Raw genomic sequence first — 22,139 nt, 5'->3', positions numbered from 1 at the left:
AGCAGCCATTTGTTTCGCAAAGAAATGGAAAGGAATAATACAATCTCTTATATTTACCCACATGTTTGTTTGTCATTTTGGTTTCTCTATTTTTCTACAACTGAATTTCCATCTGGTACCATTTCCCTTTAGCTTGAAGAATATCCTTTATAATTTCTTAAAGATCAGGTTGGGTGGTGATAAAGTCTCTGAGACTTTATCTGAAAATGTCTTAATTTCACCTTCATCATTTGAAGGATATTTACTTTTGTTAGTTATAGAATTTGAGGTTAACAGTTATTCTTTTCTTTCAGCACTCTATAAATTTTGTTCCACTATCTCCTCCTCCTTTTAAATTGAGGTATAATCGATATACAGCATATTAGTTTCAGATATTCAGCAAAATGATTCAGTATTTGTGTGTGTGTGTGTGTATAGTGTATAGTATGTATGTGTATATGTGTGTATGTGTATATAAATGATCACCACAGTAAGCCTAGTTAATATCCATCACCATACATAGTTACAGAATTGAGTTTGTTAAGTCAGCTATTAGTTGTATTATTTTCCTTCTGTATGTAATGTGTTGTTTTTCGTGGGCTGCTTTCAAGACTGTTACTTTCTGGTTTTCAGCATTTTGACTGTGATGTGCCCAAGCATAGGTCTCTTTGTTTTGATCCTTTCTGGGGTTTGCTAAGATTCTTAGGTATCTGAATTAATATTTTCTACCAAACTTGGAAAAATTTCAGCCATTATTCCCTCAAATATTTTTTTCTTCCCTATTTTGTCATCTCTCCCAGGACTCCAATTACATGTGTGTTTCATTGCTTGTATGGTCCCATTGAACCCTTAGGCTTTCTTTTCTTCTATCAATCTTGCTCTCGCTCTCTGTTTTCTGTTTGTTCTTCAGGTTGTAAACTAAAAGAAAGGCTTAATGAATCTGGGCACAGAGCAATGGAAATTATCTGATATTAAAGTTATCTAGTGAACTTTTCATATTGTACTTTTTAGTTCTAGAATTTCCATTTGCTTCTTTTTGATAGTGTCCATCTCTCTTCTGAAATTACCTATCCGGAGAATTCCCTGGTGATCCAGTGGTTAAGACTCTGTGCTTCCACTGCCGGGGTCCCGGCTTCAGTCCCTGGTTGGGGAACTAAGATCCCACGAGCTGCGTGGCGAGGCCAAAAAAAAAAAAACCAAAAAAAGAAATTACCTATATCCATTCACTTGTTATAACCATCTTTTCCTTTAATTCCTTGAACATATTTATAATAGCTGTTTAATAGTTCTTGTCTACTAATTCCAAAATCTGGATCATCTCAGGGTCTATTTCTAATGCTTGTATTTTTTTTTATTCCTCTTGATTATGGGTCAGATTTTCTTGCTTCTTTGCAGGTCTAGAAATTGTCTTGTTATGTTGGGTGTTAGGAAGTATACATTATAGGAAGTCTGGGTTAAAGGGTATTTGTTCTGATAGGGAATTCCTGGTAGATTGGTCTTGTTAGGATTGGCTTATTCGTTCTATCTTTCTGTTTGTCTTGTCTGTCTATCTGGGGCAATTATTTCCATTTTGAACTTAGTCCAAGTGCATGGGTCTTACTCTAGACCATAAGGCATGGCCTTCCTGGCAGCTAAGTGAATGTCTGAGGCGCTTAAGAAGAACTCTTTCTTCTAGGTAGGCAGAAACTCTAGTCTCCTGGCATTGCGTGACCTCACAGAGGCCTCATGGGTCTGACCCTGCTCACGGACAGTGAAGTTCTGGCAGAGTCCCTTTGGTAAATCCCCACAAGATATTCTGGGTCTGACCTCTGCTATTCCTGCCCAAATTCCAGCTGTTTCTGCAACTTAGAACAGCCATCTCTTCCTCTTCAGTTCAGTGAAAGTTTAGCTCTGCTTGGGCAGAAGGTACCCCCAGGCAGAAAGACAGGCCAGTCCCGGGCTCTCCTCTTCTCTAGGCTTACAGTTCAGCCCTGCTTGTCGTTCAGTGCCTGAAAACAGCTGCTTCATATATTTCATTCAACTTTGCAGTTTTACAATGGAGGGCAAGTCCAGTACCAATTATTCTTTCATGGTTGGAAACAGAAATCTGGCAGTTTGCTTGTAAGCTGCGTCTTCCTCATTAATAATATTACTGTCACTTCATGTTCTGTTTTTTATCCTGTGTGGAATATGACTGATTTTCTTTTGACAGATCCTTGATTTCTGTGTTGGCTGCAGTCTTTTTTTTTGTTTTTGTTTTTATTAATTAATTAATCAATTTATTTTTGGCTGCGTTGGGTCTTCATTGCTGCGCACAGGCTTTCTCTAGTTGCGGCGAGCAGGGGCTACTCTTTGTTGCGGTGTGCGGGCTTCTCGTTGTGGTGGCTTCTCTTGTTGTGGAGCACGGGCTGTAGGTGTGCGGGCTCAGTAGTTGTGGCTCGCGGGTTCTAGAGCGCAGGCTCAGTAGTTGTGGCACACGGGCTTAGTTGCTCCGCGGCATGTGGGATCTTTCTGGGCCAGGGCTTGAACCCGCGTCCCCTGCACTGGCAGGTGGATTCCTAACCACAGCGCCACGAGGGAAGTCCCTGGCTGCAGTGTTATAGTTGATTCATGTTAACTTTTGTTCCAGAGCCAGCCTTTTGGTGCATCAATTCCAATTAGGTGCAGTTGTCTTGATTTTTTTTTGATGATCAGTTTAAACTCAGAGTTTGGTGCACCATTCTGCCTTCTTTTAGTTGTTCAAATTAGGGATCAAACTAGCTACTTCTTTAAAATTAGTATTTTCTGCATGAGGTCTTAACATGTATTTGTATGTAAAATAGGCTTTAAAGCTATTTTCAAGAGAGCTTTCAGTAATTAAGGCACAATATGGTTTCTTTCTTTCCTGTAATGGTATATCCCACCCTCCCTCGCTCATATTTGCAAAGCATTTTTTACCTTTCAAAGTGTTTTCAGTGGCCCTTTGCTACCATTCATACATCCCTACTGCACAGTCTGGTTACCTCTTGACTGTTTCACTGACCCCTAATTCTCCTTTCTTCCAAAAATCTCCTGGCCAGTCACTTCTTCAGTTTAATTTTCCTGAAGTTGAGTTTCTGTAATGTGAAAAAACATTGACCGTTCCATGTTGCCTTCCAAACTGTTTAGCTATTTCCCAGACCACCTTTCCAGCCAGATTTTGCATTTTCCCTCCCTGGAGTCTCTGCATGGGTTCCTCTCACCCACAGTGCCCTTCCCTTCTCTCCATATACTTTATCCTTTTCGTCGTCCAAGCTCCTCCCTCATTACAGTGTCACTTGGTAGAAACCTTCCCCAGTTCCCTGTGCCACTGTATTTACTGTTCACACCTGAATTACAGGTGTTGGTATATATCTTGTCCCATCTCCAAAGACAAGAAGACATGACTATCAGTAAATATATCTCCAGGAGCACCTGGTGTCCTCCACATAGTAGATAACAAATCTGCCATTCGACTCTCATACGTACCCTATGATCTTATGCACGGTGAAGAGTTATTTCCATTCAAAGAATGAGGAAACTGAGAATACAGTGTTGAAATGATGTCACACACAAAATTAATGATTGATTTGCAGCCTGTGTCTCCTAATTTCTGTCCTTAAGGCAGCTTCCCTCCTCTCATCTAATATGGCCCAAAATTACTTTAGTTGGCTTCTAAGCATGAGCCTACATCCCTTTATATTTTGGGCATGTCCAGATTCATCAAAAAAAAAAAAAAAAAAAAGTGGGAGATTTTGCGTCGGCCTCTGTTTGCTGTCCTTGTGGGCGTGGCTGTTGCCACATTGAGGAGTCAAAGGATAGACATGGGTTCCTAGAGCCCTGCTGTCAGGGGTCGTCCTGCTCGTCCTGGCACCACTCAAGACCCCGTGAAAACGTGCTGTTTTGTTACGTTCTAAGAGTGACTTGGTATCACCGCAGGGATCCAATTCTCTGTTACCCTCTCTTGTTTCAGGCACTTCGCCTGAGTAACTTGGCCATGGGGAAGACCACCACAGGCCAGATAGTCAACCTGCTGTCCAACGATGTGAACAGGTTTGATCAGGTAAGCTGCCCCTGGGGGATCCTCTTCCATTTCCTGTCCTTACTGTGTTTAGCTTTTTGGGATGCCAGGTGCCAGTGTTTGGCGTTGGCCAGGATTCTTTTGAAGGCATAAGACAAAGAGTTCTCTTTATCCAACTCTCATTTCTTCTGTGTGCAGATTAGATGTAATAATGTGTATTGTCCTTTAGATGAGAATTTTATTTTTCTAATAATAAATAGGCAGCAGTGTTCTTGCCCCGCGTGGTTAGTGTCTCGAAGGGTCCTCCTGGAGTGGCCCTTCTTGACAGGGGCTGAATTCTGGGGCAGACTTTGAGGAAGCCCTGGGCTCATTTGTGGGATGGACAAAACTGAAATCTTCCTGGTGCTCCCGGTCCTCTTCTCCCTGGACATCCCTGAGCCTGGCCCTATGCTGTCCCAGAACAGCGTCACCTGGGGCAGATACTTGATTTCTGCTTTAGCAGGTTTAAAACCCGCTGTGATCATTTCTGTTTAGGTTCCCGTCTGTTCTTTGACAGAAGATTGTTTCTAAATTGTGTCATTACTGGTCTGGTTTTTATACATTCCTAAGAAGGCTTTGTTTTTTTTTCTTTTAAGGTAACGATATTCTTGCACTTTCTGTGGGCAGGGCCACTGCAGGCTATCATAGTGACCATCCTGCTCTGGATGGAAATAGGAATATCGTGTCTTGCTGGGATGGCGGTTCTAATTATTCTTCTGCCTTTGCAAAGCTGCATTGGGAAGTTGTTTTCATCACTCCGGTAAGAGAAACACTGGTTTAAAAAAGTGTTAATATGTAACTGGTAGCATCCACCGTCTGCTTGATGCTTTTGTTCAACAAAAACAAAACAAAAATGCCTTCTTTGGTCTCTTTGCATGTGTTGTAGACCCTTTAGGCTTAGCCAGTAGATGCTACAGCCTTAAGCTGAAGTTTGATCCTGAAGCGGGAAAGGTGACAGCATCCGCTGGCTCCTCCCGGCACCGTACCTGAGCAAGTAGAGTGTCCTTAAGCAGAATGTACGTTGAATAGTGTTATTTAAGCATTATTAAATAGTAATGATCTTATAGGGTCAATTCTAGATGCATCTAGTTTTGTCATGCTTGTGTTAGAGCCATTTTCAGGTGTGTATATGTTTGCATCTTGTTTTTAATTCAGCGTTTCCATTAAGTTATAAGCACCCCAAGGGCAAGATCGATCTTCAATATGTCTTTATAAAGCCCACATTCCTAGCAGCCTATGTGATAGAAAAGTGGCTGGTGATGAAGAGCCTAATGCTGATTAGTTAGACTTGAAGCAGGTCCCAGAGGGTTGGAGGTGGGTCATTGTCTGGGTTCTCAGGTGAAGCTCATTGAGTTCTTTTGTGTGTGTGTGTACCTCTTCGTGTGGTATTTTTTTTCTCTACTTGGAATTTCGTTTCCTCTTTTTGCTGTGGAGAGGTGTTCCATATCCTTTGAGGCCCTGTTCCAATGCTGCCGGGTCTCTGAAGGCTTTCTTGTTCTCCTTTCCCAGTGGAATTAACAGCCCCATCTTTTCTGCTCCCCAGCACTTTACTCCTTTTTTATTACAGCACAGCCACTGTCTTCCTGTTAAGAGTCGGGTGTCTTTCTGCCTTCCCTACCTGACCGTGACATCCTCGGGCAGATGGTTTGTATCTGATTAATTCTGGGTCTTCATTAGCAGATAGTGCAAGTTCTCCAAGTTACTTCTTGAATTGGGCTGAATGGTTGGCTTCCTAATTGAAGTCTTCTCCATTTCTATTTTGAGTAGGACCTGCCTGTCAGCGCAAAAGAGCTGTATGGAATCATTTGATCCCTGGTCTCTGGCTGTGCCACTGCTGCTGCTGATAAGGAAAGTTGGGCTGTGGTCACTAAGGCTCATCTCTCACGTCTGTCCCTTAGGAGTAAGACTGCAGCTTTCACAGACACCAGGATCAGGACCATGAATGAAGTTATAACTGGCATCAGAATAATAAAAATGTATGGTTGGGAAAAGTCTTTTGCAGACCTTATTACCAGTTTGAGAAGGTAAGTTTTTGTATATATACAGCATATTTTCATAATTTATGTCTTATTTACTGAATGGTTTAGAAGTCTTACCAAGTTTTCACATTAAGGTGAACTTAACTACTATCCACTCCACCCCCAACATGTGGCAGTGGGGTTAAGTAGAACAGTGGAGACATCATTTTAACCTGCTCTTCCATTTACCATCTTCTTAAAGGAAAAAAAATATATGCTTCTTACTTATACAGAAATTAAATTCCAAGTATTTCTTTCTTTTTAAAAAAATTTATTTATTCATTCATTCACTCATTCATTCATTTGTTTATTTATTTTTGGCTGCGTTGGGTCTTCATTGCTGCGCACGGGCTTTCTCTAGTTGCGGCGAGCGGGAGCTACTCTTTGTTGCGATGCGCGGGCTTCTCATTGCCGTGGCTTCTCTTGTTGTGGAGCACAGGCTCTAGGCGAGCGGGCTTCAGCAGTTGTGGCTCACGGGCTCAGTAGTTGTGACGCACGGGCTTAGTTGCTCCGTGGCATGTGGAATCTTCCCAGACCAGGGCTCGAACCCGTGTTCCCTGCATTGGCAGGCGGATTCTTAACCACTGCGCCACCAGGGAAGCCCCCAAGTATTTCTTAATAGCACAGATTCCAAATAAACAATGATTTAAGACGTTGGCATCTAAAACAATATTTAAACTAAAAGTATAATTTATGCTAATATAGCACAAATAGGGAGATTATAAAGATTGGGTACTTATATCGGGCCAAACTTTATGAGTCAGTATTATTCATTCCAAACAAAGCCATAAATATCTTTTTTGCTTTGCTTTATGTTTGTAGAATTTTTTTCCATCTTTGACTTAAATACCTGATGAGGGCTTACACTCCAGCACAGGGTACTTAGAATTCTCCGGCAGCACCCTGTCACCTCTCACTTTGCACCTTTGTGGGTGCCCCTCCCTCTGCTGGGAATACACTCGCATCATCCTTCTTCTCTGGCCTCCACCAAGCCCGACTGACTCCAGCTCATCTTCTCAGGGTCCACCTGCGTGTGACTTGCCCTGACTCTACTGCTCCGAGTTACACGCCTCTGCTCTGTGCTCCCGTGGGGGCCGTGCTGGCGCCTCTGCCTAATGTCTTGGTGTCTCACAATTTTGGGGTTGTTTTTTCTATTCTTTTATGAGTTTGTCAACTCCTGGAGGGGATGGGCTGTGTCTTTCTGTCATCAGTGAGGAGCCCGGCACAGGACTTCTGGTTATGAATGGATGTTGACTGAATGTTCAAACCCAGTCTGATTGACCCAAAATGTTTAAAATGTGACACTAAGCCTCTGTTTAGTTGGAAGAGTGAAGTGGTGAGGAAGCGTGTGGTCTTTGTGTCGGGCAGGCCCCCGGGTGTGCACTGTGTAGTGTCTCCATGATGTGAGGGATGGTTTATCTTCATCTGTGTCCACTCCCTAGGAAGAGGCCACTCACACAGGGCGCTTGAATTCATGTCTTGGATGTTGATGCTTCTTTTAAAACCTATTTCCTACTCTTTTCCAGGAAGGAAATTTCCAAGATTCTGAGAAGTTCCTACCTTAGAGGAATGAATTTGGCATCCTTTTTTGTTGCAAGCAAAATCATTGTTTTTGTCACCTTCACCACCTATGTGCTCCTTGGCAATGTGATCACAGCGAGCCGTGTGTTTGTGGCGGTGACACTGTATGGGGCTGTGCGGTTGACAGTCACCCTCTTCTTCCCTTCGGCCGTCGAGAAGGTGTCAGAGGCAGTCGTCAGCATCCGAAGAATCAAGGTTTGCTGACAAAAAACTTTATTAACTTGTCGGTGGATTTTACCTAAAATGCCTCCTTTTATTTGGTGTCACAGTGTGCCAGTTAGGTGAGATCTAACGCTCTCACTGCCTAAGCTGGTGGTCGTCCCAGAGAGTCTTTAGTGCTCCCGTCTTCTGACATAGGGTGCGTTATAAATACCTTAAGAGGCTGCTCATCTACGGGCAGTAGTGTAAGTAGCAGCGGTGCAGGGCTCTTGTCGAGTAATGACTGCAGGACGATTAAGTTGCCTGAAAGTAGGAGAAGCGAACAGATCTCATCTCCTGTGCTCACTCCATTGGCGAGGTGACAGCTGTGCTCAGTCCTGGGGTGAATAGGTTCCTCTCTGGGCCGGGCGGGAGTGAACATGCTGAGAGGTCTCTGTCCCTTGGGCGGGAAGCACGGCCTCAGCCTCACCTCATTCTCTGTGTTTACAAATGGGTTCTTTCCTCCGTAGATGGTTTGCTTGTTGATTTCTGAGCATGCCTTTTCTCCATCGGCCTTTTTGTCCCTGTTCTCTTTTCACTTAACGTGTAATCCTATCTCTAGCTGCCCTCTTTCTTTCAAACTTGCGATTCCCACCATACCCACAGTCACTCTCTCTCTCTTTTTAATCTAACTGTCTGTAAATTGCCAGGGGTGAATAATTTACATCACCAAGATAAGAACCTGTAGATATTTAAGGAGTTGTGTGTTTAAGAATTGGTGTAAAATGAAGATAAACTGGCTTTGTGAGCCGGCCTGGGCGTGAGCTTGAGTGTCTGGGCTTTACAAAACATCTAATTTGTTTTGTTCCTACTTCTCGATAGTGATGGATGGCCAGTAATAGATCTCTTGTGAAGTTAGATAGCTTTGGCTGTGATTTTTATTTGATCATTCAGTCGTCATAAAAGGTGAGTTTTTTTTTTTATGATGAAGTTTCTATAGTATAAAAAGCTATTGCCCATAAAACAGATCAGTTATACGTGGTCAGTTCTGCTCCCCTGAATTTATCGTTCTCTCTTTCTTTTCTTTTCTTTTTTTTTTTTTCTTTAATTTTATGTATTTATTTATTTATTTTGGGTCTTCGTTGCTGCGTGCGGGCTTTCTCTAGTTGCGCCGAGAGGGGGCTACACTTCATTGCGGTGCGCGGGCTGCTCATTGCAGTGGCTTCTCTTGTTGCAGAGCACGGGGTCTAGGCACGTGGGCTTCAGTAGTTGTGGCGCATGGGCTTAGTTGCTCCGCGGCATGTGGGATCTTTCCGGACCAGGGCTTAAACCTGTGTCCCCTGCATTGGCAGGTGGATTCTTAACCACTGCGCCACCTGGGAAGCCCTTATCATTCTTTTTGATGGGGGCTTCTAGCAACACTGTTAAGGGATGGTCCATGCAGTTCAATAAAATTTCTTTTATGAAGCTTTCACATCTTGAAAGAGGATATTTAGGGATATCCTTGAACTGTAGTGACATTCTTAGTGACACAGTAACCTGTCCAGATGGAGGCTTCACACGTGTGTTGTGCTGCTGTGGTTTTGTTATTGCTGCTGCCACAGCTGCTGTCTTCGATCGCTGCTGCCGAGGTTGCTGTGTGGTCCGGGCACTCCTGAAGCCTTTGCATGTCATCTCCTTTAATCCTGATAGCAATTGAATGGGATAAGCATTAGTGTCCCCACTTTACAGATAAGGAAACAGGTTCCTATAACAGGTGAAATAGCTCACCTATCCTTACATAGCTAGTAAATGACAACTAGGATCCTGCCCAAAGCCTGGTTTTTTAAACCATTGTTACATTGCCTTCTTAGTACCTTCTAGCACGTGGAATATCTATTTTAAGGTGTTGTTTTCATCATCTGGTCTTAGTCCGAAGACCTTCAAAGTTTCCATGTTACTTGCAGAATCAGAATTTTAAACTCTAGGCTCCACTGGCAGCTCTGTTTCACAGCGCACGACGCTCCACTCTGGCGGGGGAGGGGGGAAGACGGGTTGTCTGTGTGACCTGTCACATTCATCCCTGGTTTTGGCTCACTCTTTTGGGCCCCCTGGGTTGCCTTCTCGTCAGTCCTTGCTTTAAGCAAATGCTGCTGAGCTTCCAGCAGCCCCATGCCCCTCTCCCAGCACTTTTGTTCGCACTGACCTAGGGCTTCCATTTGTGTGCAGGGCCAGCCCTGCACGGCCCAGCATCGTGTCAAGTCGGGTGATCGTGTCGTGACTCCCCAGGAGTATTCTAAGCCCCTTAACAGGAGAGATGGATTGTGGGCTCCTTTCAGTTTTGGGGCTGCAAAGTCACCTGGAATACTAAGGGGAGGAGAAGAGCAAGAATTTGTGTTCTTCCTTTCCCTGCTTCTCAGTTAGGTGTGTTAATGTCTAATTAGAAGATGAGAATGGCAGCAAGAATGGAAGAACTAGGTGAGATTTGACCGTAGACGGGCTGGAGGCGTGGTGGGCACGTAGAGTTTAGAACAGAGTGTGGTTGAAGCCCTGCTGCCCCACTGCCTTCTGCAGCCTGGGACTCAGTAGACTGGATGGGCTATCTTCCCAGATTTCCACTCAGGTCATGTTTGGGGCTCCTAGGAAGAAAACCCACCACCCCTGGCTACCTTGGAGGTGGTGCGATGGTCCCCTTATTTTTCTCTTAGTAATGAAAGGGGACTGAAGGTCTTGGCGTTGAGCTACTGCAATAGGATTAAAAATATCTTGTCTCAACTTAAAAGCACTAAAAGTCTTCAGTGACTTTTACATCCAGTAAAATGTGTCTCTGAGGTTATATTGTTCACAGAGCTGCTTAGGTTTTCCCCTACCAGCCACTGGGAAGTCAATCTTTTTGGCTGCAGTTCTGACATTGATACTTTCCCTCATGATGTGTTCTGGATCTGCACTTCATGGCTCTAATGGCAATTTAATTTCACCTTTTTCATCAGCCTGAGTCCTGGGGAAAAATGCAACCAGCACTTCTTGCAACTTTACAAGCTGGTCTCGTGTTGAATGGAGTCTCATTTAACCCCTGGAAGATTGTGACTTCTTTCCCTTCGCAGACCTGTTATTTGTAGACAAGTGCTCAATAGATTTAATTCCTCATTTAAGGCATACTTTTTCGTTTTTTTTTTTTTAAGTGGGGAATTTCTATTCTATCATACATACACTGGATATTGAGGTTTTTTATCTTGGTAACACGCTTAAGGTGAAATTGGAATTTCTGTCTAGACAAGATGTATAACATACACGCATAACCTTTTGCTTGCTGCTGTGTTAGCTCAGGCCACGTAAGGCTGTAGCCACGCAGTCACCGGCTGGACGGATTTGAACAGCCACGTAGTCTGTTCCTTCCCTTAGCCTGATGCCCACGATGGGCTGACTCTGTGCAAGGCTTGGTCTCAGATGGAGTTGGGACTGTGTAAGTGCAGGAATCACCTAGTGTCTCCCCGCTTTATGACTTTATATCCCTATGAGGGTTCAGAGGTAGGGAGGGCAGTGCCAGCCTGGATCCTCCTGAGCTGGTTCCCAGGAGGATTAGCATTTGAGATGGCCCAGAAGGATGGGTGGCATTAGTACTCAGGGTGTCCAGGCAGAGGCCACTTGGGGATGTGGACATAGGTGCTGCTGGGTCACTGGAGGGGGTGAAGCGTGCTGGACACTCTCAGAGGTGCTGTAAGGAGATCAGGAGGGAGTGGTGTTGGGGGAGCATCGGTGGTGCTGGGGAGGGCTGGGGAAGGAACCAGCAAAAGAAAAGGCGTATGAGTGTTTTAAGTGGTTAATAGCAAGTGAGATTCTGAAATTATGTTGCTTCAAGAGGAAAAGAGAATTGGGAGAGGGATGAACTGCGGCAGCACAGGCGAGAGCTGGTACCCGGCTGACGATGGGAGAGGTGCTGTGGAGAGAGAGCTCAGGCTGCAGTGGCTGAAAGCCTGCAGAGGAGTCCTCAGACCACTGTCCATCCTGCCTCCTGCTGGACACGGGCTCGGGGCGGGTAGGAGCAGCCGTGCCCAGTGTTCAGTTCTCAGTGAGCCTGGATGAGAGGAGGTGGGAACGAGAGGATAGCGTCTCCCGCCAGCTGGTCCTTGAGAGAAATGTAAGGGTCTCGTCTTCCTTTTCCTGCACAGAAGCGGGTTTTCATGTTCAGGTTTTTTTTTTTAAATAAATTTATTTATATATTTATTTATTTTTGGCTGCGTTGGGTCTTTGTTGCTGCGCGCGGGCTTTCTCTAGTTGCGGTGAGCAGGGGCTGCTCTTCGTTGTGGTGCGCGGGCTTCTCATTGCCGTGGCATCTCATGTTGCAGAGCATGGGCTCTAGGCACCGGGGCTTCAGCAGTTTTGGCACACGGGCTCAGTAATTGTGGCACACGGGCTCTAGAGCGCAGGCTCAGTAGTTGTGGCGCATGGGCTTAGTTGCTCCGCGGCATGTGGGGTCTTCCCGGACCAGGGCTCGAACCCGCGTCCCTTGCATTGGCAGGCGGATTCTTAACCACTGCACCACCAGGTAAGTCCTCATGTTCAGTTTTTACCAGTTGTTTTGAAGTAGAAGGTTGCAGTCATATTTGTAGCTTTGGGGCATGGTAGACAAGGATGTCAAGGACTTGAAGGGTGTTTATGATGTTTAGGGTAGTAGGTTACTATTCACCTGTTGTTTTCTTTCTCAGACATGCTCACGTGGTTGTTTCAGTTCCCCCTGTTTTGTTGGGATTTGATGCCTGTGGGTCCTACAATGAGCAATGTTAAAGCTGCTTACACAGATAGTTTGTATTTCTCTCTTGCAAGCATCCTTGTAAGGCTGTGTATGGGTTTCCTGGGGCTCCTTAACAAAGTACCACAAACCCAGTGGCCTAAAGCCACAGAAATTTGTTTTTTCTCAGTCTTGGGGGCTTGAAGTCTGAAATCAAGGTGTCAGCAGGGTCACGATTCCTCTGAATTCTATAAGGGGGAATCCTTTCTTGCCTCTTCTAGCTATTGGTGGTTGGAGACAAACCTTGGTGTACCTTGGCTCGTAACAGCCATCACTCCAGCCTCCGTGTCCGTCATCACATGGCTGTTTTCTGCTTGTGTGTGTCTCTGCGTCTCTCTCCTGATAAGGACACCAATCATATTGCGTTGAGGACCCACCCTAGTCCAGTGTGATCTCACCTGAATTGATTACATCTGCAACAACACTATTTCCAAATAAAGTCACGTTTTGAGGTATTTGCGGTTAGGACCCTAACATTTTTTTTTTTTTTTTTTTTTGGTTGGGGTGAGCAATTCTCTCTGTAACAAGTTCCATGGCTAGTATGATCCTCCAGGGTGTTAGGGACCCAGACTCTTTCTCTCTTGTTGCTCCTCTGCATGTGGCCTTTACCCAGCTGGTGACCTCCAAGGCCCAGGCCGTGGGGTGGATGAAGGTCCCGGACGTTGTCACTTTCCACCGGCCTGGATGTAGTCACGTGGCTACACCTATCTGCTCGGGGGGCTGGAGAGAGAGGGCCTCCCTCCAGGCTGCCAGGTGCCAGCTAAAATCCGGGGTTTGTTACCTCAGAGGAACGAGAGCAGATTTTGAGGACAGCCAGCAGTCTCTGTCTGCCACACGTTCACAGTTCTTGGTGGGGGGAGTGGGCAGTGAGGGTGGTATTTCTCTACCACTGTAGCTTTTCTTGTTGAATTATGTCCAGCATTTGCAGGGCAAGAGGGAGTTTTCCTATATATGGTTATGATAGTTCAGTAGCGGTTCGCAGGACTTGGTTTTATTCAGCTGAATTGCATTGAATAGCTGCTAAGGGGTGTGAAAATAATAAGAAGTGGGAGATGCGGCCATTCCTGCTGTCGAGGAGAGAGGGCGTTGACTAAGGAGAGGCAAGTGATTGTGAATAGATGCTTGTAAAGTATTTCTTAAGAGATAGAAACTTAATAAGAGCATTTCATTTTTAGAACAGTGACTCGAGTGATAGTTAATGACAAGCAGTGATTGATTTAATGCGCATGAGGAGTAAAGCAGAGCGTACTTAAGTGCCCAGGGAAAGGTCACGACCCAAAACAGGCAGAGCCAGGGTTTTTGTAGGTCTTGTGTTCCCAGCCTGTCCTGTGCCGCCTGATACCTGCAGGCCTGGGAATGGCCTTCCTCTCTGTGTTCCTAGCAATGTTGCATGGTGCTTGGCACATGGTGGGATTCAGTAAATATTTACGGAATAATTCCCTACCAACTCTTTTGTTTATTGTTAGTAAAACAATAGAAATATCAACCTTTTAAATGTGTTGGAGTTTGGAACCACATTTTCTCCTTAGGGTGGAACCAGTACACTTGTTAAGAAAGTTACAAAGACAGCCTCAGGGCCAGGAACTCTTCATTTGTCATATATGTAATATATCTCATACTATACCCTACACTATATGTATACTTTATTGTATATTATTACAATAGTATATAATATTCCATATATTACCTAGTCTGTTCTAATGTGAACCTACACTTTAAGTACAGTTGACAAAACGATATGTAGGCTGTATAAAGTTTTTTACTGCAAATTCCAAGAAAGCAGTTATTTTTGTTTATGCTTTTCTCCTGGAGTTTAAACAATCTATGTTTTTCCTTTTTTCTGTAGAACTTTCTGTTACTTGATGAGATAACACAGTGCAACCCTCAGCTGCCATCAGGTGGTAAAATGATAGTGGACGTGCAAGATTTCACTGCCTTTTGGGATAAGGTAACACATCCTGTGTATCAAGATTGTGACTGCTAAAAGACAACAGATTTATTGGAGAACTTTGAGGTTTTACACCTGGTGTAAAATGTGACCTGCTAATTTACTGAAAGTATGTTATAAAAATTCTCCAAATCAGGAGTAAGGTTTGCAACTAATGGAGATGAAGTGTAAAATCAGCCTAAGACATTTGACATGTTGCTCTCTCTCTCATTTTCAAGAGAGCTTTCAAAGTATTAGCACATTTTGACCTTAAAGTCCATATGTTTGTAATGTTAGAATTTATATTGATTGTAGAGAAAAAATGCTGCAGTATGGAATGGGTTAACTAACAAACATACAACCAGCTGTTACAGACCAGAGGCTTTGGGGAATCAGTGTACATTTTTTGCCTTGATGTTCTCAGATCATCTTATTACATACTGAGGCCATGATTTAGGTCTTTGCTGTGGGGCAGGGTGGGGCTCCCCCATGCTAAGCTTCTCGATGGTTCTGGCTACTTTGGTGGCAGCCAGGGACAGGGAGGCGACAGCAGGAGGGCACAGTGGGCACCAGTGGTTCGCAGTTGAAGGGTTACACTGTGTGGCAAGCTGACAGGGAGAACTGGCAGTTTCCGAACACTTGGTTTATTTATGACGTTCAGGCAAACAGGAAAAACAGCAGGGTCCGCTCTCAAAACCGCACACCTAGTGCAGCCCCCTTTTCCGACGACTGAAACATTCCTGCCTCCCCGGTTCAGTGGTCCTCTGTGGATTACTCAGTAAAACAGAACCCATAACCATGAGAGGGAATTCCATGTAGGGAATTACTTATGCAGAGGATGAAAGACGGGGGAAGAAAAAAGCAGAAAGGGCAACTGTACAGCCAGGTGGGCAGGTGGCAGAAGGTTTCAGGGACCCAGGTCTCATTCATGAAATCATGGGACTTGGTCTCAGTCTTTAAGGAGACAACGCAACCCAGAGATTAGCAGTGGTGGGAAGCCGCTACCACCCCCAGGGCTGGAAGGACTCAAATGAGGTGGTGCCTCTACCAGAGGGTCCACCATCCGGCACATGGTGGAGCTCGACTGCTGGTGGCAGTGGAGACCACAGTGCAAGTGTCCGGCCCGTGCAGACCCCTCGTGTGTATTCCTGCCTGTCACACTAAGTGCGGTGCCACTTGCATCCTGTTCACCTACTTCTGATTCAGTACCTGCTTCCCCACCAACGAAACAGTAGTATGTTCCCAAATAAATAAAAATATACCCCCTTAGCTTTCGCACATGGAAACTCTAACAAGGTACCTTATCTGACCTGATAGTTTCTCCTACCTTAATATTGTAGATTTACCTCCTGCTTGGTATTTCTCATCATAATACACTTGAAGCATTTATGAAAAGCACCATTAAAATTCCATTACGATGGCAACTCTCTGTGAATGGTAACACATACTTTGTATGGAACATTAACAGAATCTCTTATACCAAACTGTGCAGCATTATAAAGTGAGCTGTTTTGTTCTTCTTGCAAGAACGTAATAACACGCTCTCAGACTTCTGTGCAACTTGCACTGTAGTACAGAGCACCCGATTCTGTGGTCCTGGCCTTGCCTATGGAAGGCTGTGCCCTGTGCTGGGTCATTAGTAATTAGGGCCTCTCAGGTTAGGTCATGGGTGAAAGAGCCCTTGGGAGGGGGAGGGGCACAGACCTTGGGGATTTTTGGAGAGAAGCTGAGTCTGAATGAATCCCCTGCTGGGTTGGGAGGCTGGAGATAGACATGAGCTTTCTAAGGTGCTCCACTATACAGCCAGGTGGGCAGGTGGCAGAAGGTTTCAGGGACCCAGGTCTCATTCATGAAATGATGGGACTTGGTCTCAGTCTTTAAGGTTTAAAATAAATGGTCCTGTGGGAGCCTCCAAGGGACAGAGAGTGGGGCTCAGCTGATGATCCTCGTAAATCCGCATGCCCTGAGCCTGGATAACCAGGAGAGGACAGGCCCCAGTACCATGGGCTGTCGAGTGCTGCCACCTTCTGGTCATGCCAGAACAGTGCCCGATCCTGAAGCCTGAACAGGGAGGGAACTCAGTGTCTGGTCCTGACACACTGTGAGGTGTGGTGACAGCGAGCTGATGTTTGTAGGTGGCCCACTATTTTGTCATCTTAACTGAGTGAAAAGTGGTAAAATAAGAACCCTAAGTTTCAGAGAAGAAGAAAGAAGTGGAGAAGCTTAGATGTTTCTCATGTATTAAAATCTAGCTTCTTATTGATAGATTTGTAATTCCTGTAACATCTGGGGCTAGTGTTTTGGTGATGAAGAGCCTCAAGCCTGAACAGGGAGGGAAGTCCATGTTTTTTGCCCTGACAAACTGAAGGGCTGCAGCAGGAAGCTGTGTTTGTAGGTGGCTCATTATCGTGTAGTCACAACTGAGTGAAAGGTAGCAAAATAAGAATCCAAGTGTTAATCAAAAAGAAAGGAGTGGAGTAGCTTTAAAAAAATGTCTCGTGTTAAAATATGGGGCTAGTTATTTTGATGATTAAAAATAATTATTTTTTCAGTAGCTGCCTGTATCTATAATCAGTTCAGTTCTTTCCAGAGAAATTGTCCATTTAGAACATTATCCAGACTTCTTATCCAGACCCTGTGCTTTTATTAGTCTTTTGGGCATTTTACTTAATCACATGTAACCACTTTTTTTTTTTTTTTTAACATTAGCAGTTAAGAATTTTTTTAAACACTTAGTATATGTAAAGAAATACACATACCCCTAAGTCTCTTTATGACAGAATTTACAGTTTGTTCAAGAACTTGACCTGTGATTGGCACGATGAGTACTTTATCCTTCTCCTTTGTGTTGGATTGTTTGCTGTGACATGTACCTCCGTGGTTTGTTTTTGTTTTTTTTTACAGTAGAAGTACTTTGTTGTCCCTATTTACCCAGAATAGGTAATGCATGTAAGAGGTACAAAACTGAGGCTTTATCACTCTAACCTACTGTGTTATACATGATCCCCACCCCACCCCCTCCTTTTTTTCTTGGTTGTTGGTGTTAAATTGAATCTGTGGTGGAATTGGAGCCTTGACTGCCATTTACGTGACTTTATTTATCAAGAGCAACTTTATCATATAAAGTGCCCCGTTGCTTGCTGAGCATTACTGAGATTCATCCTTTATCAAGTGAAAGTAAAGAGATGAGTGGAGATGTCAAATTACTAGCAGAGGACCAGGCATGATACGTACTTACGCTGCCACCCTGTGGAGAGTAGTGAAGTAAACAACACCAGTGGCTATAATGGAAACTTACAAATGATTAAAAACCTCCCATACTGGATATTCTATTAAATATATTATGTTAATAAGCTAGTGTGCATCATGGAGTTTGCATTTCGAGGAGGGGCCTTGTCATTTCAACTACTTAAATTCTGTGGGTGTCTAGAGCTGTGTCCGTATGAAAATCTGGCAAAAGAAGTAGGCTTCCTAAAGGCAACTAAAGCTGTTTCAAAGGTGTTTTTTGATGAAAAGGCCCCCAGGACTCACTATCTTAAAATAGGAAGGAGGAAAGTATGGGTTATATTAGCATATCAGTGACTTAACGTTATTTTCTCTACTTTCTGAAGTTCGTTTTTTTATTTTATTGAAATGAACCATTTTGTAAACTTAAATTTGCAGGCATCAGAAACCCCAACTCTACAAGGCCTTTCCTTTACTGTCAGACCCGGTGAGCTGTTAGCTGTGGTCGGACCTGTGGGAGCAGGAAAGGTAAGTTATGATGCCTTTCGTCAGCTCGATGCAGTGCCGCAGCCCCTGTGAAATTCTCAGAGTCGAGCCCAGAGCTGTAGGTAACACAGTTTGAATTGGGTGTATCTCGAACAGCATTTCTCTGTTCCATGGAACGTTAGTTTTGCAAGAAGGTTGCATGTCCAAATAAATGTGGATAAATGCACATTGTGTTTTCCTTCTTGGTGCTTCATGTTACACAGTTGGGAACTGCTTGTCGGGACTTTGGACGTCTCAGTGAAGGAAATGATTTATGTGACAGCTGTTCAGGACAGAATGAGACAATGGGGACTTCTTTTTGTCACAGTGGTCCCTCCAGGAGGTCTGGAGGTTGTACTGGCTCTTCCGGGAAGCTTTGAGCATTTCCTCACGTGACTTGACTTGGTCCTGTCAGTACACGTGTAGTGAATGTGCAGCCATGTGCTGGAGCTAAAGATACAGACGTGAGCAAGACCCAGACGCCTCTGCCCTCCAGAGGCAACTATGTTCTGGGGCGAGACAGATGCGCAGGCAGATTACTTCAGCCCAGTGTGGTGAGCGCTGTGATGGTGTGGACACAGACACGCCACGTCTGTGTGTTGTTAAAGATTTGAAGGACATGTGCACATGCACTTGGTCTGAAACAACAAAATACAGGAACCTAAATGTGGGATATGTACACGAGGGGGTGATGATTTAATTTATGATGGAGTTTTGCTCTTTGGACACGACTCACTTCAGAGTGTTTTTAAAAAATAATCATCTTTCGATATATTACTCAGAGAAAGCTTTATTTAAGAACAAGTGTTTGTCAAGTAAAGGATACCCGGATGCAGGAACAATTGCACTGAACATCAGATACATGAAACTACACATCCTGATGGGCTGCTCTGCTAGTTAAGGATGTTAAACATTCTAACTTAGTCTTTGCTGAGTAGAGCATTTCAGTTGGGGGAAACTCTTGGGCAGTTTAGATTGTCATAGTATTATATTAATACTCCTTATCAATCATTAGTGTACATTGACCAGTAGTGTTGTTTTCAATTTTTTTTGTCTCAACTGCCACAGCTGTACTTTATCCTCTTTTAAAGGAAAAGGGTTCTATCGTTTATCAAGCACCCAGGGTGGGGACAGTTGTTCTGTGGGCATGTCCGTCCTGAGCGCTGCCTGTTCACGCCTGTGTGTTGCCATCTGTTTCAGTCGTCACTGTTGAGTGCTGTGCTGCAGGAACTGCCCCCGAGCCAGGGGCTGGTCCACGTGCACGGGAGGATCGCGTATGTTTCTCAGCAGCCCTGGGTGTTTTCAGGAACTGTGAGGAGTAACATTCTATTTGGGAAAAAATATGAAAAAGAACGATATGAAAAAGTAATAAAGGCTTGTGCTTTGAAAAAGGTGAGTAATGACTTTTGAGTTATATATACTCAGATTTCAAATGATGATAGTGTTGGTTTAAGCTACAAGGTTTGTTCAAAGATCTTTTAATGTTGTTTAATGCTTTGAAGCTGGTCTTCTAGATGAACATGTACACACGTATGTGCTACTGGTTGAATTCGGATGTAACGATGCTCACAGAATGCCTTTTTGGGGGAGGGGACTGTTTCATCTTGTGAAGTTTCATTCACTTTTACCTTCTTTTTTTTTAATGCACAATTACAAAAAATTGTAAAAATAGAGAGCACAGTTTAATGAACTCTCAGTTACCCACCCTCAGCTTCAACCAGGATCAGCTTGTGGCCAGTCTTGCTGCATCTCTACCCCTGCCCACCGCCAGCCCCACTCCCACCCCAAATTATTCTGAAGCAGATCCTAGACCTCAGATTAGTTCATCTGTAAACATTTCACTAGTTTTCTCTAAAAGACCTTTGGAAAAATATTACCACATTATTACACCTGAAAAGTAACCTGAATTTCCTGAATATCATCAATGTTCTCGTCAGTGTTTACGTGTTGTTAATCATCTCACTGGGGGATTTCCTTAACCATTGGCTTGAATCAGGCTTCACATAAGGTCTGCCCCCTGCACTTGGTTGATGCCTCCTCGGTCCCTTTCATTCTCTAGGTTTCCCTCTCCACTTCGCTTTTGACTTGTAATTTATTATTTAAAGAAAAAGTAATGCTTTAACATTTCTTCTTAATATGCCCTATTTTCAGTGGGGGGAGAGATTGTTTTCAGAAATGGCATTGAATTTCATGGAAAATGGAACATTTCTCTGTACATGGGGATTTAAATGCAATTAGTGAATCAGTTATGCAAACTGAACTTAGCTAGTAGGATAATACAAAGTAGTGAAACAAAAGAAAAAATATAAATACTGATAAATACTATGTTACTCTCTTTGGTTATAAAAATCTGTGAATAATAGCGTTAAAGAGCTCTCCCCAGAGTCTGGTCAGAGCAGTCTGGACATCCTATTGTTCTTTTATACTGTGAGGAGAAGGCTGGGACAGGTTTTCAAAGGTGTGGTGTTAAAGGCCTGCGTGGAAATAGTTACTCTGCTTGAACAGTGGCTTGAACGTCATAGACTGTAGTAGATGAGTAGCATTTGATGATGTTACTCTGCTTGAACAGTGGCTTGAACATCATAGACTGTAGTAGATGAGTAGCATTTGATGATGTTACTCTGCTTGAACAATGGCTTGAACATCATAGACTGTCGTAGATGAGTAGCATTTGATGATGTTACTCTGCTTGAACATTGGCTTGAACGTCATAGACTGTAGTAGATGAGTAGCATTTGATGATGTTACTCTGCTTGAACAATGGCTTGAACGTCATAGACTGTAGTAGATGAGTAGCATTTGATGATGTTACTCTGCTTGAACATTGGCTTGAACGTCATAGACTGTAGTAGATGAGTAGCATTTGATGATGTTACTCTGCTTGAACATTGGCTTGAACGTCATAGACTGTAGTAGATGAGTAGCATTTGATGATGTTACTCTGCTTGAACATTGGCTTGAACGTCATAGACTGTAGTAGATGAGTAGCATTTGATGATGTTACTCTGCTTGAACAGTGGCTTGAACGTCATAGACTGTAGTAGATGAGTACATTTGATGATGTTACTCTGCTTGAACAGTGGCTTGAACGTCATAGACTGTGGTAGATGAGTAGCATTTGATGATGTTACTCTGCTTGAACAGTGGCTTGAACGTCATAGACTGTGGTAGATGAGTAGCATTTGATGATGTTACTCTGCTTGAACATTGGCTTGAACGTCATAGACTGTGGTAGATGAGTAGCATTTGATGATGTTACTCTGCTTGAACAGTGGCTTGAACGTCATAGACTGTGGTAGATGAGTAGCATTTGATGATGTTACTCTGCTTGAACATTGGCTTGAACGTCATAGACTGTGGTAGATGAGTAGCATTTGATGATGTTACTCTGCTTGAACAGTGGCTTGAACGTCATAGACTGTAGTAGATGAGTAGCATTTGATGATGTTACTCTGCTTGAACAGTGGCTTGAACGTCATAGACTGTGGTAGATGAGTACATTTGATGATGTTACTCTGCTTGAACAGTGGCTTGAACGTCATAGACTGTGGTAGATGAGTAGCATTTGATGATGTTACTCTGCTTGAACAGTGGCTTGAACGTCATAGACTGTGGTAGATGAGTAGCATTTGATGATGTTACTCTGCTTGAACAGTGGCTTGAACGTCATAGACTGTGGTAGATGAGTAGCATTTGATGATGTTACTCTGCTTGAACAGTGGCTTGAACGTCATAGACTGTGGTAGATGAGTAGCATTTGATGATGTTACTCTGCTTGAACAGTGGCTTGAACGTCATAGACTGTGGTAGATGAGTAGCATTTGATGATGTTACTCTGCTTGAACAGTGGCTTGAACGTCATAGACTGTGGTAGATGAGTAGCATTTGATGATGTTACTCTGCTTGAACAGTGGCTTGAACGTCATAGACTGTAGTAGATGA

The 22,139-nt window shown here is 43.8% G+C and overlaps 1 protein-coding gene across 8 annotated transcripts in view; it reads left to right on the top strand.

Moving 5' to 3' along the window:
• Positions 1 to 22,139, top strand: part of LOC137752137 (ATP-binding cassette sub-family C member 4) — a 227,035-nt gene that overhangs the window by 80,814 nt on the left and 124,082 nt on the right. For all 8 annotated transcript variants that reach the window (XM_068526866.1, XM_068526863.1, XM_068526870.1 and 5 more), the window contains 7 exons: positions 3,929 to 4,018; positions 4,612 to 4,775; positions 5,914 to 6,039; positions 7,560 to 7,809; positions 14,367 to 14,468; positions 18,111 to 18,200; positions 19,398 to 19,589. In XM_068526866.1, the coding sequence (XP_068382967.1) occupies positions 3,929 to 4,018; positions 4,612 to 4,775; positions 5,914 to 6,039; positions 7,560 to 7,809; positions 14,367 to 14,468; positions 18,111 to 18,200; positions 19,398 to 19,589 (1,014 nt within the window). The remainder of the gene's footprint in view (positions 1 to 3,928; positions 4,019 to 4,611; positions 4,776 to 5,913; positions 6,040 to 7,559; positions 7,810 to 14,366; positions 14,469 to 18,110; positions 18,201 to 19,397; positions 19,590 to 22,139) is intronic.

Source organism: Eschrichtius robustus, chromosome 18 (assembly GCF_028021215.1).
Source record: "Eschrichtius robustus isolate mEscRob2 chromosome 18, mEscRob2.pri, whole genome shotgun sequence".
In the NCBI taxonomy this organism is placed as follows: Eukaryota; Metazoa; Chordata; class Mammalia; order Artiodactyla; family Eschrichtiidae; genus Eschrichtius; species Eschrichtius robustus.
This window is presented reverse-complemented; position numbering and strand designations above follow the sequence as displayed.